General features: G+C 39.5%; 2 protein-coding genes across 3 annotated transcripts; both read right to left on the bottom strand.

Annotated features, from left to right (window-relative positions):
• Positions 1-605: 605 nt before the first annotated feature.
• Positions 606-5,207, bottom strand: pithd1 (PITH (C-terminal proteasome-interacting domain of thioredoxin-like) domain containing 1). The gene is made up of 6 exons (XM_032580301.1): positions 4,851-5,207; positions 3,591-3,634; positions 3,280-3,357; positions 3,104-3,208; positions 1,754-1,862; positions 606-1,175 (listed from the first exon to the last, which is right to left on the bottom strand). Exons 1-6 carry the CDS (start codon positions 5,046-5,048, stop codon positions 1,074-1,076), a joined length of 636 nt encoding a protein of 211 aa, XP_032436192.1. The 5' UTR covers positions 5,049-5,207; the 3' UTR covers positions 606-1,073.
• Positions 5,208-6,014: 807 nt separating this feature from the next.
• eloa (elongin A) lies at positions 6,015-18,377 on the bottom strand. 2 transcript variants are annotated; one of them, XM_032580299.1, is made up of 12 exons: positions 18,241-18,377; positions 15,999-16,055; positions 15,732-15,844; positions 14,925-15,397; positions 13,821-14,149; positions 13,051-13,159; positions 11,498-11,650; positions 11,295-11,392; positions 8,863-9,043; positions 8,652-8,781; positions 8,234-8,380; positions 6,015-8,148 (listed from the first exon to the last, which is right to left on the bottom strand). In XM_032580299.1, the coding sequence occupies exons 1-12, from the start codon at positions 18,310-18,312 to the stop codon at positions 8,016-8,018; spliced, it is 1,995 nt and encodes a 664-aa protein (XP_032436190.1). In that variant the 5' UTR covers positions 18,313-18,377; the 3' UTR covers positions 6,015-8,015. The 2 variants fall into 2 exon arrangements, with proteins under 2 accessions (XP_032436190.1, XP_032436191.1); XM_032580300.1 differs by having other exon boundaries at positions 8,238-8,380.
• Between the last annotated feature and the right edge of the window lie 1,447 nt (positions 18,378-19,824).

Genomic DNA, 19,824 nt, shown 5'->3' with positions numbered 1-19,824 from the left:
AACGGTCTGGCTCGGTGTACATGTTGATAATTTGTGTTTTTATTTGAAACTAACTAAATTATTTTCTTTTGTTGCATAATAAAAAAATATTTTATTTTTTCACAACATATAGACATAGATGAGCAAGAACATCGAAAAAATATACAAATCTAGCAAACTGTATTTGTGATATATTTTTATGGGTCTTTTTTTAGAAGCACTTTTTTTCCATCAGTGATGTCACGGAGCGAAGTTAAGAGATGTCAGAGAAAAAAAATAAAAATTTTAGTTCACTTGTTTTTGACTACAAAAGGGGAACAAATAGCTTTTTGTATTTCATTTTTTGGTCTAAAATATAACATTTCTTGAACTGAAATATAACATGATTATTTTATTTTAGTACGCTGTTTTTGCAGTAGATCTAGTGCTTGTAGATCTATCAGAGCTTCACATTGTGGATCTATGCTGACCTGAAGTTGGTTCTGCAAACACCAAATCTGCTGAAACATTTTTGCCAGTTACACCGACCTGACTCACATTTACAGAAGACATAAACTCAGTACAAACGTCCAGCAGGGGGCAGCAGCCACTTCTGGGTGCATAAAAAAATCACAGAAAGGTCAAAGTTATCGTAGCATCTTATTTATTATTGTTAAGCATCAGAAAAGATGAGGAAAGGCTTGAGATCTTCATCACCTTTCATGTGCAGAAACACTGAATCAAGCAAAGCTGTTCATGATTTAAACCTGAAAACGTTCCAGTGTTGCAGCGAATAATGAATCCAGGCCGTTGTCATGGCAACCAAGATGTTCACCTAACAAATAGCTGACCCTGTCCTCCTCCCTTCCTCGCTTTATTTAACAGCACAATTCATCACAGAAGATTAAAAAAAACAAAAAAGCTTTCATGCATCTTTGCCAATGCTGTTGAGCATGTTGCCATGGAAACAATAGAAGCACACCAGTTTCCAAGATTACAGCGCTCGCTCCCACTTGAACCCCTCCTCACTGCCCAAAAGCAGCGCTGGACTTCCTGTTTGACATTTAGGCCTTCAGCAAACGCCGCTAAAACTTCTTCCTCTTCTCCTCCAGTTCTCAGGAGATGAAGTTGGTCTGCGGGATGATGCTCTCTACTTTGTGATCTGCTGGGTTTGCTGCCGCCTCGTAGTTACAGATGGTCACTTCATGTCTGTGAGTCTTACAGGGAACAGAGCAGAAAGATGTTAAACCAGGGGTGTCCAAATTGCGGCTCAGGGGCCATTTTCAGTCTTTGGAATGATTTCTGGCGGTCCTTGATCAGAATTTAAGAAGGCAGTGGATGCTGATACACATTTAAAAACAACGCTAGGGCGCAAATTTCACTGATGCCAGACCTTTCAAAAAAGATTCAGACAATTTAACATCTTACCACAGAAAATTTAAGGTTTTTGTTTTGAATTTAATTTATTTTCATAGTAAAAAGGGACAACAAACATCCAGTGACTATTACTAAAATTTGGACTTGGGCATGGCAAAACTAAATATGTGTGAGCCACATCCTGTTTTTGTTGGTGAAAAGACAAAAAAAAAAACCCATCCACTTATTTAATTCAAATGTTGAGGGTTTTTTTTTTTAATTACAATAAAGAAGAAAAATACAAAGAATTCTGTGGCCCCCCAGAATAATTAAAGCTCGACATTTTTGGGCACAGTGCATTAAATCTGCAGATTCAGCAGAACGATCTAAACTTCCTCTGATCAGAAGACGAGAACAGACAGATTTATGCCAGACAAACCTCTGAATATTCCCCTCTCAGGCCGATGTAGTACACCCGGGTGTTCTCGTCCCCAAAGTTTTTAGAGATGTGGATGGAGAGGTGATGGACGCTGGAGAAACGAGCAATCCTGCAAACGACAAGCGACAGAAAAACAAGTCAAAACGACGGCTTCCAGGAAGGAAAAATAACTCCTGTGTGAACATTTCACAGAGAAACGTTCATCCAAAACGAAGACAAACACCTTAAAAACCTCGTTAGAGGGTGAATATTTTCATCATCTAACTGTGCAGTATCTTCATTTCGCAAAAGAAATAAAGATTTCAAAAAAATCTTACATTAACTGGAGATATCAAGAGGTTTATTTTGTTGGGAGCTTCATTTTCTCATATTAGAGAAATACATAAATCTCAAGATTTATTTTGTCAAAATAGTTTATTTAATTTCCATATTTCAAGATAGCGATTTGTTGAGCCAATGTGTCACTGAAACGGTTCCCTTCTCTAGTTAAACTGAGATAAAAGATGTTAAGTTTCCTTTATCTCAATATCTTGAGATTACATCTTTAGTGGAATGTGTTTATTTCTTTAAACTGAGATTGTTTAGCAGTTTCATTATCTTGGTGTATCAGGATATATCAATCTTACATCTATTTTATTAGAAGTTTGGCAGATGGCAACATCTTGGCCTCATTTATGCATGAAAATACTGATTATCTCAGGAAGTCAGAATTTAAAGATTTTTATTTTGCTTCATTATAATTTTGTTATCTCAGAATATCTTGTTATATAAATATACTAAAATATTTTTAATTGTCTAAAGAGAAAGAATTTGAGACCGAGTTTGTTTTTTCTCTTGTCTAAATAATGAAATTAAAAAAGGGCTTCCTACTTGATTTGATGTGATAATAATTTCATCATCTTGTTAAATCCAGATTTTAAGATCCTGATTGTTTTTCTTTTATTATCTTGAGAATTTTTTTATCTTGAATTCATTTTATTTCAATAACAGTTGGAGACAAAAAATCTTAAGCAATATTTGTTGAGCTAGCAGTTTAATACTAACTCAAAATATAGAATTCATGAGCTTGATTAAGTTAAAACTGATTTGTTATCTGAAAATAATCGTAGGTAACCTGAAAATTACTTTGCTTACCGAGCAATTTCTTTAAGAAGTCTGGAAGCATCTTTTCTTATTCATTCAGAGTTGGAAAATGCTAAATGAATAGATTTCATTTTTTAAAGGCAACATGGACCTAACTGATAATGAGAAACCTACATTTAGCTAAAATAGTTTAATTTAAGGCTGCAGCTCCTCTGATTTCTAATGTTTCTGCTCAAAGTGTCTGGAAACTGAAGTGTGACTCCTCACTTTGTGGGATACTCCAGCTCAGCCAGCGGGTCTCTGTTGAGTCTGAAGGCTTGGTCCGGCTCCCTGCCGGTGTCATCAAACGACATCTGAGGGATGTTTTTGTATCTGCACACAGCAATCAGACGCAGAATCACAATGCTGCCACCTAGAGGGGGGGAGGGACGCAACAGACTCACAGTCGTATCTCTGCTGGATGAGAGTCGTCGTTTTCTCCAGAGATGATGATGCCTTTCAGCTTCACGCTGCCGGTGAAACTGAAACAGACGAGACGGCGTCAGTCTGAGGACGCGGACAGACGAGAAGAGAAGCACCGAATGAAATTACACCCAGCGGGACTTCAGGGTGACGCTAAGGGCTTATACCAAGAACTTTAACCCTTTCAAGTTTAAAGAAACAATATTTAAAACTAAATACAAAAAAAAAGCTAAAAGGATAAATTGCACACAGAAAGCAGGGTAATGATGATGATTGTGATTGCAGGACTTACGGGATGTTGAACAGCAGCTCTTCATCCACATCACTCTCCACATACTAAAGGAAAACAAAAACATGGTCAGACGCTTCTTTGTTTGGGATCTGCACTGTGAAGATTTTTACAGTTCCATTTTCAAATCCTCAAGCTTCAATCCTTTTCTGGGTCTTTCCAGAAAAGGATGGAAAGACCCATTGCGCCTCCATTGCGCCAGAAGGAGGCGCAATGGAGGCATCCTAACCAGATTCAATCAGATCTCCGACTCTCTGAATTAGAAATCAGAACAAATTTTACAAACAATCCTGAGAGCTCTTAATTTGGACCAGTTGTTCCCAAAGTGTGGGGAGCGCCCCCTAAGGGGGGGCGCAGTGCCATTGCAGGGGAGGGAGGAGGTATGGCTGCATAAAAATAATTTTAAAAAAAACAGTTACACAAAGGTGTTTCACTGTAAAGATGGTTTATAGTGTGTTTTGTTGCAACCTGAAGTGTGAAATAAACTTCAGTGGAGTTTGAAAACAAAATAAGTGTTTAGGTTTATGTCAGGTTGAACGATGTGTGTGCCCAGTTGATTTTTTTTTTCTATTTTGGGGGGGGGGATTTTATTACAATCCATAGTGGGGTGGGGGTCAGAAAATATTTGAGAACCACTGCATTAAACAATCAGGAGAGAGGAGGGAATCAGATTTTTATTTGCTGATCAGCGCTGATCGATGAAAAATCTACCGATTCCAATCTGAATGAGCGATCAGTGAATCTCTGGTAGTTTCAGATTAATAGAAACTAGGTAGCCTGGTAAAAAAAAAAAAAAACAGCCCTTTGCTTCCTACAGAGGGTTTGAGTTCTCGACTGTTTGCTTAGTGGAGGCATTGACTGTGTTGATGTTTTAAACTTTACGCAAGCTAATGTTTTTATATGTAATGCGCCAGTTCGACGCTAAGAAGCTTACATTATACTTCATGCACTGTAAACAGCCATCCTCTACTTCAAACAGGAAGATGCTCTGTGATTGGTCCGATAGAAAAACTACCAGAGGAATCGAAGTGAACGGGAGAAAGTCCAGATTAAACCTTTAACGAGATTTGAAATGAGCGGAATAGAGCAGGAAGGCAATGGCCAGACTAAAAACTATTCACGCCTGTCCAGAAATTAATACATTATTTTATTTCTATTAAACTCTTATGTCAGGTCTTAGTTAAGCGTCGTTTATTCTGTAAAAGGTGCTACTAGTCTAATATTTTATCGCGCTCACAGCCTGACCGCCGCTCTGCCCAGTACCTTGTCTCGCAGGTTCCGCTGGTCCCACGGCTTGAACACCAGCCGTCCGTCTCCGTCCCTGCTCTCGTTCAGACACTGGAGTCTCTCCAGGTCGATGCGTTGATACAACCCGAACTCCACGCCTCTCTCTGCGGGCTCATGCTGCCCCTCCGACCCGCAGCTGTGGCTGTGTCCGTGGCCGTGACCGTGGCCGGACATGGTGGACTCAAACGGTCGAACTCAATGATAACCTGCAAACAAAATATTGAAGCTTTCCGAGTAAAATGGACTGTTTTATAAACGAGGACTCGGTCAGCAAGTTTCGTTTTGCAGCGTGAAGCGAACTAAGTTTAGCTTAAAGTGAGGCGAGGTTAACCCGACAGTTCCGATATGAGCTCTTCAAAGTAAAAGCAGCAGCTTTCCCGTTGCAGTCATGAAACGGAATAAATAATATTTTCGAAAAACTATTGACATAGTGTTAATCAGAGTCAATCCTCTTATGTTTCTATAGCTTTATTCAAAGCTTAACTGGGCTTTTTTTTTTATCTTAATATGTAAAGCTGTCGACATTTTATTTTGAAAATAACAGGGTCACAGGGAAATGTCAACCGGTATACTGTCGGAAGCTTTTTAGGAGGAGCCAAAACTGAGCTCTGATTGGCTCCCATTGGTTACCACCAAACGCTGCGACTGACGTAAAATGTTTACAAGCGTGTTGCAAAAATAATTAGGTTAAAACTAAAAATAGGCTTATGTAGCGGAAAGGATCAGATAAATATCCGAATATAAAAGGTAGACCATGAAATGTATTTGTAGTTATTTCTGAAACTATTATGGAGTTAAAACAAATTTCAACATTTTTCCTCTCCATATCACATCCCGTCAGATCCATAAAATTGCTTACTTTAATTTTATAAAAACAAACCAGACACTTTCAGAGAAATTAAATTCTTCCTTCTAAAGTCTAGTGATGGTTTGAACTACATGAAGCCCTAATCAGTCAGACCATAAAAATGGAAAACAGATTTTATTAGGACTGATTGGCAGAATCTGAGGAGCCCCATTCTCATTCATCATTAAAGCTGACCGAACAAAGCTCTGAAAAGTTTCCTTATTAATATCCATATCCCATATATTTCTACACAAAATCAGACATTTTCATTCAAAAGAAGTTCCACACAGAGAGTTTGTCAGGGCAAAAGTCAATTTTAATAAAAATGACCACATAACATTTATTAAAATCTAATAAAATTACAGTTTTCCATCTACTGGAGCCCGTGTTGCAGGGAGGGTACCAGGTCCCATTTCTGAAAATAAATACATCTCATGGTGATGAAGGGCTGAAGCCGCAAAGGTCCTATGAACTTCCCTCATTAGAAACAGTTTGTCACAGTGAAGCAGACAGAAACAGACTTCCAGCAGGGGGAGAACAGGACCTGAAGCCACAGCAGAGGTAAAAATAAGACAGCAGGGTGTGTGTTTCTGCTTACAGTTCAGCCCTCCTCCCTATACACACACTGAAACATCACCAGGAATTACAGGATCACATCTGAACGGCTCGGTTTCCTAACAACGACGGCTCCCCAGTGGCCATGAAGCGACCAGCAGGAAGGTTTAGTGTCATTTGGTCAGAAAGGAAAAGAAACGAGAGCTCATTTAATCAAAAGTACCTTAAAAAGAAAAAGTTCAACTTGTTTTCTTTGAAGAGACAAAGCAGGTGTCTGATCCAATTGCCGTTTGTTAGCTTAACTTAGCACAAAGACTGAAAACAGATGGAAACTGCTAGCCTGACACTTTTAAAATTCATCTTTCTCTTCTGTACGCAACATGACAGATGTGTCTCTGTGAGGCCAGAGGCGCGTTGTTACCCATATATTTATAATAATGTTTGAATTCACAGTATTATTCTGGTAGATTGATGATCTGGAGCCAGAGGAAAGTCGGGTTCATCTCAAGATGCTCAATGTTTCTCTCCTGTCTGTTAAAATACTTAAAAACATAAAAAATCCCACTGATGAGTGAGCAGCAGAGAGCCAGGAAAATAAAGAACCTGTAGGATTTCCTGTTTGCAGGTGCGTTTTCCTAACATACGGCCGTCCAGATGAGTCAGACAGCTGCAACCTTCATAAGGCTAATTTTCAAATCAAGGTTTTGTGCAATCTGTGCTGGAAAGTTTAGCTGCTTCCAAACAGGAAACTGGTTTTCTTTAATGAGCCAGTCCTCCAAGGAAACCAGGCTTTCTTCTACTCCTTTAAACATAAGTTCTTCTAAGACCCTTTATGATCCGGTTCTTGTTCTTCATCTCTGGGAATATCATGAAAAGTAGTTAAATTCCTCAGATAGCAAGAGGAAACCAAAGAAGAAGAGTTGGGCCAAGCAGCAGATAAAAAACTATTTCAGCAAACAGCTCTCTGGGAACCAGACAGTTTTCCTAAAGCATTTTTACTAATTAATAAAATATGAGATAAATCCTGACAGGCTGCTGGTAACAGAGCTCTTCACCAGATCATCTGTCTTCAAATTATGATTTTAAATAAGATTTTTAAAAAAGGTTGAAACTGAAGTTTAAGATAAAAAAACCCTTAAAACGGGTCATTTTGCTCGTTAAGCATCTCATGTCGTTCCAGTTTGTCCTTTTTAAAAAAGATGATTCCAGATATGAGATGGAGCGGACCGCCGCAGGACGTTTGGTTCCACAGAGACGACTGGACTCCTGTTCTCCACAACCTCATCCAATTAATACCATCTACCAACAGGACGTTATTTTGCTTCTACCAGGCAGGCCAGCTGGTCCAGACAGAGATCAGAACCACAATTAATACAAATAGGGAGTTGGGATAAAATAAATGAAATCATATTTCTCTGTATTAATCTCCGTAAATCATAATTTTTCTGCAGCAAAGCATGATTTTCTGAAAGTCACCCAGATCAAACCCGAAGAGCTGGTTCCAGCCGATGCTGATTCTGTTCACATCTACAAACCGACGCGTTCTCTGGTTCCACGTTTGTTTCTAGTTTTTGTGCTCAGCTCAGAAAAGCAGAACCATCTAACATCTACAGTTCCCAAACGGTGAAAACGTTCCAGCGGTTAAAGATGTCCACCTGTGTCTGTGTGCTGTCGGCACCGGAGGGAAATACTGAAAAAGCTGCAGAAAGGAAGCCGTGTTCTCAGCAGTACCGTGAAGTTTATGCCGTGTGTGTCTGGAGGAAAAAAGCAGCTACAATTAAATTAAAACCTTCCTTCGGATTCTGGCAGACTACCGGCGGGAGAATCGGTTCTTGAACGCTTTGATGGTTTTCGCCATCATGGGGGCAATTTCTGCAACAGGAACAAGTTCAGGAGAGTTAAACACAATCATAACTACACATAAACATCAACACACCCGATTAAAATCAGAACAAACTCACTTTTGACTTGTGGCTTTTCCCGGCCGGGATGAACAGTTCCTCCTCCAGGCGGCGCTGAAGAGCGGGACGAACCCGCTGGAGAGCTGAAATGTGAAGAGGAGTGACTGGAGTCACCAGCAAAGTCAGAGGATGCTGGTTTTATTCTGAAAGAGACAAAGAACAGAGACTTCACTGAGACGCAGTAGAAACAAAACCGTTGCATTTGCTCCCAATGTGGGGCAATTTATCATCCAGCAGGATTTATTATTGTGATAGGTCTAATCGGGACCTCGGAGTAAAAGCTCCCCCTGGTGGCCATTCAAATAAGAACCTCCTCTGACTAACAGATCAACAACTTGATGAGAGGAAAATGCTCAAATCTGTCAGAAATCGATGTAAAGTGATAAATCTGATGTATGGTCATGGGAAACTCACTTGATGGGGGAAGCAGCTGCGGTGGAGGTCGATGACGAACTGCTGGAGGTTCCAAACTTCTCCTGGCGGCGGCGGACGTCCCGCGGCGGTTTGGCCACTGAGTTCACGAACGCCATCTTAACCTGCCGTCCTGCAGGACACAGCGCTCGGGTTCTCAGTTCCCATCGGGAGCTCAGACATCACAGCGTGACTCGGGCGAAACCCCGCCTACCTTTGGGTTTGTTGGCGTGGGCAGAGCTGATGTTCTGGGTGAGCAACCTGAGCCGCTCCTCGCGCTCGTCATGCAGTCGCAGGTACATCTCCCTCCACGACTCGAACTCCTGGGGAGACTCGCGCTTGAAGTCCCGCCGGCAGTGACGCATCCAGAGCTCGTCTGAGTCCTCAGTGAAGCACTGAGTGAGGAGAGAGCAGAAACTCTCAGCCTCAGAACAACGCTGAAACTTGAAGCTTTAAAGGGGACCTGTTATGCAAAATTCACATTTTGCTCTTTTTTACATTTCCATTTTGTTTTCCATTGCTTCTAAAAACAACCTAATCAACACCCAACCTCTTTTTGGTAATAAGTAACAGATTTTTGGTGTCTGGAGAATGAGTCGTTTCAAAAACCTCCAGAATATAACGTCACAAATGAGCAGGCACTGACAGTTACCTAGCAACCCCAGTAGAGTTCCCCCATTGCCTAGCAACCAAAGCTGAGCCCCAGCACTTGTGGTCAGCTGGTTTTAGCACTGTATTCACTGTACAACGGCTGATGGAAAAACCAGGTGTTTTGTTGTTGACTTACCATCCAGAAAGCACTTGCTGTATTCTGGTTGGTCGTGCAGGAGACTCTACTGACGCTTTTCATAAATGTACGGTTGTATAATTGCAGCCATTTTCACCTGAGTGTAAATATTGAGTTGGGGGGCGTGGCCAGCAGCAGCTTGTTAGGATTTAAAGTGACAGAGGCCCTAAAACAGCTCAAAATACGCAGAACTCACCAAACTAAAATCTTATTAGGATTTTGTGCAAACAAATACTTGATCACCCAGAGATCTGTCCTACATTGCAAACACTGAAATCTTAGTAAGATTAAATATCTTAAATTAAGGAGATTTATGCTTAAAAACCTAAGCATATATTTTTAAGTATATGGTTAGAAAAAGCATAATTTTTGTCACCAATAGGCCTGTCGCGATAAACGATAAATCGATTAATCGTACGATAAATTAAAACTATCGACGTCATTTTAATTATCGGCATTATCGTCTCTTCCGGCCTTTTTCTCTTTCTGTTAATGACACTGAATGAAAAAAAGGCTAAACTCCGGTGCTCTCCACTGACTCCTCCCTTTCTCATTTCCTTAGTGTAAAGCCCAGCGCACACTACACGATCTTAGAGCTGTCGGCCGATTGTCGGCCCATTTTCAAAACCTGACAGACCACACATGAGCCGACAGAAATCCTAGGTATAACGGTTCGATCGGTTTGTTCCTGCCTTGTGGTGTCCAACAATGGGCACAAAATAATGACTACAAGTTCAGTTAACTAATTTTAAAACCAGGCATTAATTAATGCTTTACTACAATCTACCTGCAGTGCATGTGGCTAGTGTCAGCGTAAAGTCCTGACTGAATGAAAATCATTATAACCTATTTACGCCACGTTAACGAAGAACAGCTGAAAAGTTATCGGGTTTATAAACTGCGGTAGCAATTTCGCTCCAACTCCTCCCCTTGTCATTTCTATATTCTTTGCATGTTGAATAAACATTAATGTTGTTTCCACGTCGGCTGGACTTCGTGTTGCGCCGTGTCAGCTGTTTGGGATTCCCCGACGTAATTTCCCCTCAAAAAGCGAGGAGGAGAATCCGCGCTTTCTGATTGGCTACCTGTCACATTCAACAGGCTGCGTTAAAGAGCCCAGTCGGGGAAAACCCCTGATTTGGATCGGAGGACGATCTACCATAACACACCACACAATCTTAGAAAGACCAACGATCTAAGATTGTTGTAAGGGGAAAAATAGGAGCAAAAATCATGTAGTGTGAATTATTGCATCAGGTAGTCGATGTGCCCATCTTCTCTATTTAAATCTAATTATTACCTAAGGGCAATATAGTACACAGACTTCATAATCTGTACTCTTTTGATTGAATGCAGTATTTATTTCCACTTTTACTTTATGTTGTTTAGTTTTTTTTTTCAAGTGCGTTTTTTGTTAATGGAGACCATTTTATTTTCGTTTTTGATTGTTTTGTTTATTTTGTTTATCAGTTCCAGTGTTAAGTGTTCTTTTGAAAATAAAGTGTATCTATCTTTGGCAGGAAATCGCATGCATTATTACGTCATTTCCATTAAATCAGTGTAAAAAGGTCTTCAAACAATATTATCGTTTATCGCAATAATTTTTGAGACAATTAATCGCTCAGCAAAATTTGCTATCGTGACAGGCCTAGTCACCAAGATGTTTTTATGTTAGAATATTTTTCTTATTTTAAGTGTTTTTGTACTTAATTATCTCAGTAAGATATAAAAGCTTGATACTAAGAAATATTACTTATTATGAGTAAATATATACTAGAAACTAGAATATCAATATTTACAAAGCAAACTTCAAGCAGTTCAAGGAAGCATCATATTTCACCTTTGAGGTTCGGACTAACCTGGTTGCTCTGCTCGATCCGGTACAGCTGCTCAGGAGTGCATCGCTCCAGAACCGGCTCCAGGATCTCGAAGGGGACTCCGCCCACTTCGGCGATGGCTGGGAGGAGAACAAAGACACCAAACTGTTGAAATTATGTGCCCAGAAAAACTAATTAAAAACCTGCAGCAGCCTCTGGTTCAGAGCGGCTGGAGCAGAACTCACAGTCGATGTTGTTCTGCAGAACCCGGATGCACTGCTCATACAGGGTCATCATCCTGGGCAGGTAGGACGTCTTCGACCCCGAGTAGACCACCATCTTGGAGTTGAAGCGCTTCCCGGTGAAGCCTGCGTCCTCCTCGTCGTTGAACACGGGAACTGGAAGTGAAAACAGCGAAATTGGACCTGAATCAAAGCCTGAGCCAGAGAAACCCGAAACTACTGCAGGAGTTTCAACATGAGGAAACTTCAGGAGGTTCGTCTGCAACATTCAATCATTACAAACATCCAAACTGATGGAATCAGAACAGAAAGAGGCTGAATGCAGAGAAAAATCTGCATCAAACACTTTCCCAGTAAAACTCAAACTGTTCACGGTAAGTTTTCAAACGTTACCAGCACAACGATTTCTAGATAAAAACAGTACACACAGACTAAAAAAAGTAGTTTCAATCCACTATTACATGACAAAATGTATTATTATTATTAGTATTTATTGTATTTTACATTCTACAGCAGGTGTAAAGAAACTAAAATATAATTTTTTTAAGTTTCTCTCACATACAGCCTGGATTCCTGATGGGTCCAAGAACAAAACAAAAATTTTACAAAAAAAATCCTCCAATTTCAATAACACTGTTTAGCATGTAAAGTTTACGCCAACCTTTACTTCAAACACACCGATCAATAAGTCACTGATCCATTGGAAATATATCCATTACACTGAACTGATCCAAACAAATCATGTTAAATTAAATGACCTTCCTGCTCAAATGAAATGGTTAAACACAAAATACAAAAAAAGGTAAAAGAAATATAAAAATAATAAAATTTTAAAAAATCACATAAAAAAGTTTCTCATTTTCTGGTATTTAGTAAATAGAGATAATTCTAATACTTCTAACTGAACTAAAACAAGTTTAGCCTGATTAAACTTCAAAAAATGAATAAAAAACTATCTGTCTTTTATAAAAAATATTTGATTTCAAATGTAAATAACAAATTTCGGCTTTGAATCAAGCGTCATATTGCACTTATTACAAAACTGAATATCAAACACTTTCAAGGACTTTAGACAGAAATCAAGCACTTTCCAAACCTTGAAAACACTGAACTGAAATTGAAGCATTTTCAAGGATTTCAAGAACCCACACAACCTCTGTGCAAGTTATGAAAACATTTTGCTTCTGCAGGAATGTTGCTTCATAGCCATCAAACTAGAATTATAACATTATTACATCTAATAACTGCGTGAAAATCAAAGTTTATAAAGCAAACACATCAAAATGACAAACAAATGTGTTTTTTGGCTGATTCGTATTTTATTTTGTAAGATTTATTTAATTTTCTATATTGACTCTGATACTTCCACATATATATTTTTTATTATTCTAAGCAAATGTTGGATTTTAATAAAAAACTATTCTTCTAATTGAAGTTTCTTCTATTTAAAATGTCATTTTTTATATTTCTGGAATAGTTTTCCAGGAATATTTCCATTTTTGCTGTTTAAAATGAGATTTCTCTGCCTTTTTTTCACAGTAAGGTTAAGCCGTCACCTTTGCGGCGCTGAGGCGACAGCGGCGTGTCGATGGAGGGCAGAGGCCTGTAGTTGGGCTGGATCGCTGGGAGCGGGATGTCTGGGAGCGTCGGAAGAGCCTCCACAACCTGAGCGGAAAAAATGACAACTTAAAAAACTATATGGCTTAAAAATACAATCTGCGATTTTTTCATACTACATTTGGTTTCCGTTATTAATCAATCGTTTTTGCTCTCTTTCCTTTGTAGAAAATATTTTCAAAAAGTGTCTTTTATTTAAATGATCTCTTTTTTATTTGTGCGGCGGAGTATTGGGGCCGAGCTTCTAGGATTTGTGTTTAATTATGAAAACACAGTCGTAATTTTATCAGAAAGAAATAATTTTTAATAGGAACAAATATTTATCAGGATCTGACATTTCCAGCTCAGTTCAATTGTTTTTTCTCCAGAAATGTGCAGAATCATTTCAAAGTCCTGCTACTGGTAATAATTTGATGCTGATATATGAAACGTATTTTTATCTCAACATTTCTCACTGAATTTTTACATTATTTTTCGTGTTGAGTTCTCATAACACTACTACTGATATTAACACTGCATTCTGGTGTTATTACAACTTTAAATTGGTAACATTATGACTTTTTTCTTGTATTATTTCAATTCTTTTGACTTACGACAGTGTTTTAGTAATATTATGACTTTATTATCATAATATTATGAATTAAAAAATATATACACATTAAACAGAAGAAGAAGCTTTCACATATTATTTGACCTTAAGATTTCTCACCCGTTTGCGTTTCTCTGGTTTGGGTTCTGAAGACCTGGAGTCGGAGTGACTCCTTTTGGAGCTCTGAGATCCGTTCGCTTTATTCGCTTTAGAGGAAGAGGAGGAAGAGGAGGAAGAGGAGGCCGCCGTTCTGTTCTGACGCGAAGACGAACCGGAGGAGGACTGAGATGGTCTGCTGTGAGAGGAGGACGACGGCTGCTGCTTCTTCTTCTTCTTGACAGGAGTCGGCGCGTCGTACGTGAGGAACGACTCGAAGGACATGGTGTGCGCCTCGAAGTCATCGTCGTCCTCCTTGGAGGGGGGGGGGTCCTTCGGTGGTCGGGGTCGACCTGGTGACGGTCAGGAGAGAAACGTCAACAACAACCAGCAGTTTCAGAAACATAAGATTATTCTGGTATATTTTATCTTTCAGTTAAATCAGAGGATAGAAATAAACATTAGTGAATCTCAATAAAACACATCCATTTAAAATATATAAGACTATACAAATGTATAAAATATTAGTGCCACAAACCTGCAAAACCCCACAGCAATGACATAAGTATGTGGCTCCATAAATTAAAGACTATGACGACAAATGGAACAAAAATAATAAAAGTAATAATTTAAATATTCAAATAAAAAATTTAGACTTATATTTAGTCATATTTTCATCATGTTTTAGGAAGCTTTGGCACTAAATGTTGTTATTGTCAATAATAATATAGATATTTCAGTATTATAAGAGCATAATGATGATAATAATAGTAGGAATTATAATTATTGTTATTTCATAAAACTAATTAACTCAATATGATTAATAATTTTTGTATTTTGGTACCAAATGATTGAAACTAAATAGATAAATGAATGAATAAACAGTTTTCCACAGTGAGGTGTTGTTAATCACACTGACAGATAAACGTTGCCGGTTTATCTGTCACCGTCACCGCGGCGACGGCTCAGGGAACCGATGAGTCAGCAGTTCTCAGGAAACGGTTCAGGACTTCCTGTCAGCAAACCTGGTGATCATCTGGAACAGGAAGTGCTCTAACTCAAAGTGTTCGCCTGAATAATCATCTCTCTCAGGTTAAGCGTGTCGGGTCAGAACCGGCCCAGACTCACCGTCCTCTCCTCCTTTCTTCTTCTCCTCCTTCTTGGTGTCGTGCGGCGTCGACTTCCTGCTGTGTTTCTTCTGCGGCGGCGGACTGTCGGTCCTCTCCCGGTCGGCGCTCCGTTTCTTCCCTCCTCCTCGGTCGCTGCCCGCCTGCCACCGCTCTTCGTCTCTGTGGTGATGGTTCTTGCTCGGTTTGCTGTGGCGGATCTCCTTACGGGGAGGAGGAAGAGGAGGAGGAGGAAGAGGAGGAGGGCTCGGCTCCGGCTCGTATTCCTCTGACTCGTAGCCGCCTCGCTGCGGGGGGCTGTACTGCTGCTGCTGAGGAGGAGAGGGGGAGTAGTTTGAGTGGTACACCATCTCCTCTTCCTCCTCCACCTCCTCGTCCTCCTCTTCCTCCACGTAGGAGCGCTGTTCCTCAGGGGACGGCTCTGTGTAGGACCTGTGGTGGGACTGGGGAGCTGGTTTGGGGTGACTGTTGGGTCTGAGGAGAAACCACAGAAAAAATGAACCTTAAACATCAATATTATTATTATTTATATTATTATTATTTAATAAACATCTAAATAATTTCTTATAAAAAATAATTTATTCTCAATATTTTTATTGAATAATTTATGTATTTTTGTACCATCTGATTATTTAAAATAAAAAATTAAATTAAATAATAAAATAATATATTTAGAAAATTATCTCTATATAGATATTTTTTTAATTAATAAAAAAAAAACAAAAATCGACTTTTCCTTTAACCAAACACAGAAACCAGGAGACCTGACAGCTAATGATTTCATGCTGTTTGCGTGTTTAGGTGCTACCTGTCTGCAGTCTGAGGAACCAGCTTCTTCCACTTGGCTACCAGGCTTTTCGCCAGCTCTCCTGCGTAGTCATGTTTCCTGAAGGAGTTCACAGTTTTGCCCACTCCAGTTCTCTGTGGAACGACAGAAATATGGAGATTAGCAGGAAAACACGGCGCTACGTGTGACTGTTAGCAGCTGGGAGTCATTTGATAGACTGGAAACCCATCCCAGCCTGCAGGTGAACACGGTTTCCCTCAATAATACTCTAAAGAGAGCAGAACTTACCACCAGTATGTCCACAGTCATCTGCACTTCTCCCAGTCTCTTGAGAGTCTTCAGTAACTGGAAAACAAACAGTTTAAAGTTTAAAGATCTGATCTAATCAGGAGGAGCAGACGAATAAATCAACTTCTATTCTTGCTTGCTTTGAATTTACTTCCTCACAGAAACATTTAATTTGTTAACTTTTTATTTAAAACCATAGAAACCTGAGACATGGTCAACAACAATGTCTCCATAACGTTGGACACTTTAAGATGTACGGGACAAAATGACGCCTGAACCTTCCCAAAGCTCTGTGTCTTCAGTCCCAGAGTAACTTTAAGTGTTGGGATAAGAAATGATTGAATTAGAAGCTAGAAAACATTTTCTGGAACATATTTGAGCTAAAAATGTAGGAATGTAAGGGAATGAAGTCATGGGATGAAGGCGATGACACCAAAAACTCAAATATATTCGGTTTGTGTTGTATGAATGGGAAAATACATAGTTACGTAATAATTATTGTGTTTTTTAACTCTAAGTAATAAATTCAGTTAAACTGGGTGAAATTATCTGGGTTTATTGATTATTCAGGTCCTTAAACGCCTCTTCTGGTCCCTGAACGCATCTCTGCCGTCAGCTCCTCTTTGTTAAAACAAAGAGGAGCTCAGTCAGCTTCAGCTTAGCTCTGCGGTTCTCGGTCTTCCTCCCGCAGAATGCGGTGTTTAACCCGCAGCTGTGGCCCGGCTCCAGGGAACCAGGGCAGGGGAAACATTCAGGCCTTCAGCCGGAGCTCGGACTCCTCTGACTCCTCTGACCGGACTGACGGCGGCTAGCTTAGCGGCTAACAGCTGCTCTAACTGGAGCGTTCCGGTATTGGACCGGTTCCGTTTGATTTTGATTAGTTAGTTTTTCATCAGTGTCTCGCAGCGAAGCGACCAGCCACCGAACCAGGCTGACACGGCTCCGTTTGGGTGAAAACTTCAGTTAAATGGGCCAGTATGAACAAGTTGAAGCTCAGTAAATATAGTGACGTCTCTGCGATGCATTCACAAAATGTCAGAAATCTTGGCGCTATTAACGGTAGATTTCGTATTAACGTGTAAGAAATACACAATAAGCTCGCTAAATTCTAATATTACATTTTTTAAATTTTATTTAAGTTTTAACAACTATTTGGGTATGTGACAATAAAAATGACATGTTAATATAAAAATTAAAACACAATATTTAATGCAAATAACAAAATCAAGATATGCACACCTGACTTCAGTTGGTTTAAGTAAAAAAAAAGACTAAACAGAAAAAAACAGTTTTGCTAATCTATAGTTCAAATAATAATTTTTAATTATTAACAATTTTTAATTTAATTAGCGTATTAATCAAAGAACGCTAAATAGGATTTGATTGTAGTTTGACTGTTTTGGAATCTACTCTGTCTGCACCTGGATTTGATTAAAAATGATTCAATTGTTTTAAATTATAAAGTAAAAGAGGAAGCTGAAGCTATCATTAATCCTTAAAGATGCTTCAGGTTTCATGTGGAAACACATCAGTTCTGACTGATTGGTGGACATTTCCTGCCTCATTCGGACAAACCACGACCCTCTCACTTAAACTGCAGGATTTCTTTGGGCGTTGTCACTCAGGAGTTATTTACATACCTGTTTTGGTCACATGATTCACCTGTTAAACCCCCAACCCTTCAATTAAAACCCCTGTGAAACCAGAACTCAGCCATTACTTTGCATCTATCTATAGATACAAGTATTTACTGAGAGAAATAAATTGTTTAAATCTATCCTGTTATGTTGTCTTTTACTTTATAAGTAAATTCTGTCTGGAATTTACTCTTCATGAGAAATCAGAGTAATCTTTAAAATATTCCTAATATTCCGGTGCATTTAAACGTCTCACGGTAGTAGCCTTGAGTTTTTTCATAAATGATCAAATATTCTGTCATATCCCACAAAAAGGACCCATTTGTGATTAAAACATGTAATAAAAACAATTACATATATCTTTGCGATACTTTTAACAACTATAAACACAACTGTAAACCACAACTGTCAAATTTCATTTAAAGGAATCCTAAAGCCGGAGCCAGACGGCAGTCCCTGAACGCATCATTTAAGAAAACGGTTACGACTCTCGCTAAGCTGCCGTGTCCGAACGTCTGTGACGTTTCTCGGCTTAAGACGGTTCTCGGGACTCGGTGGTTCAGAAACATGGCGCCCGGTTCTCTCGGACCGGGTGACTGGTTTACCTTTCGGGGCTCCGGGTTGTCCTGTATCCGGGACTGAAGTCGCTCCACTGTTTCCAGCAGCTGATCCGCCATGGCTGCTGCTGGTGGTTCTGCTGCTGTTGCTGCTGGTACCCTGTCCCCCGGAAACTGTTTGAGGATCCGGGCTGAGCAGAGCGACACGGCCGGGGAGGAGTTCCGCTGCCACAAAACATCCAATAGAGAGAAAAAACACCAACAAACATGAAGTAAACTCAGCTTTTCTGTAATAAAACAGAAAACTGTAGAGGGCGAAGATGGAGGATCGTTAACAGATGGTATAAAACAGACCTGTTAATACAGAAAACTAAACCAAAATAAAAAACAACTTCAAAATAACTCCAGTTATTTAATTATCAAGATTGCCGCGTGCTCACATATTTATTCATCAAGTCATTTATATATTCAGTCATTCATTGGGGCCTGCCATGCAAAGCAATGGCAGGAACCTATTACTCTACACCCAACAAAGTGTCTCTTTATAATAATTCTTTATTTTTCTTCCGTAACCGTTAATGCGGCTCATACCGCTGGGTGCACACCTACAAATGAGGTATCAAAACGTGCAGAAAATTCACGCCATTGGAGCTATTATTTTTGGTGGGATTTGGGCTTAACGTGGCGACATAATTCGCAAAAAACTGCGAAAAAAAACCCATTATAACTCAATGGGAAAAATCCTGGAAATACCCTATTTTTGAGGATTTTCTGTGTCGTCACAAATTCACCTAGAAATGCCATTCAAATTTCCTTTTGTAGATACGTCTGTGATCTCTTCGAAAGTGAAGACGGCTCGTCGATACCAGTTACGGTTTGTCCACAATTTGTCTCTAAGCGACCCAAAGTTTCTCATTTTTCCTAAAGTTAGAGTGCGTCTCTGGCTGCTTAGAGTGAGAGATGAAGACAACTTTTTCAACCCAAATCATTTTTGAAATCGCCATCACGCCCACAAATATCGCACGATTAGTATCAAAATCGGTCCTCACATTGATACGCCTGTCTGCTCCGGTAAAATGTTTTCGAAATTTATCTAGACCGTACGGTTTTCTGTCACGGTGCTTCAGAGCAAAGTCATGCGACAGGATTTTCTGAGGCTCTCAGGCTGTTTCACTAACACTTCACACCTTGGTGTGAAACTTATTTAACATAGCAACGGAACTCAAGAGGCTATTGGCTGCTGGTTTGGACTACAAATACGCATCACTGTAGTTCTATCTATCCTCAGTTGAAACAGATCAGGACTGAGAACTGGCCTTTAGAACTACGTGCTGCTATGGGCTGTATATAACTGATTTAACTCAGTAACTGTTACACATGGGATTACTTTGGAACTTTAAAATTAAGCATATTGAAAATTTCAAAATAAAAGCCGAAATGAAGCATACTGAAAATTTCAAAATAAAAGCCTTGAATATTTTTACATCATGTAATTGCTGTTTTTGGCTTTGTATGACTTTTTCATCCAAAGCACTGTTACACATGGGATTAGTTTGGCCCTTTGAAATGAAGCTTAACAAAAATTTCACAATAAAAGCCTTGAATATTTTTACATCATGTAATTGCTCTTTT

This window comes from Xiphophorus hellerii, chromosome 13, assembly GCF_003331165.1.
Source record: "Xiphophorus hellerii strain 12219 chromosome 13, Xiphophorus_hellerii-4.1, whole genome shotgun sequence".
Lineage (NCBI taxonomy): Eukaryota > Metazoa > Chordata > Actinopteri > Cyprinodontiformes > Poeciliidae > Xiphophorus > Xiphophorus hellerii.
Note: the sequence above shows the minus strand (reverse complement) of the source record. Positions and strands in the feature narration are given on the sequence as shown.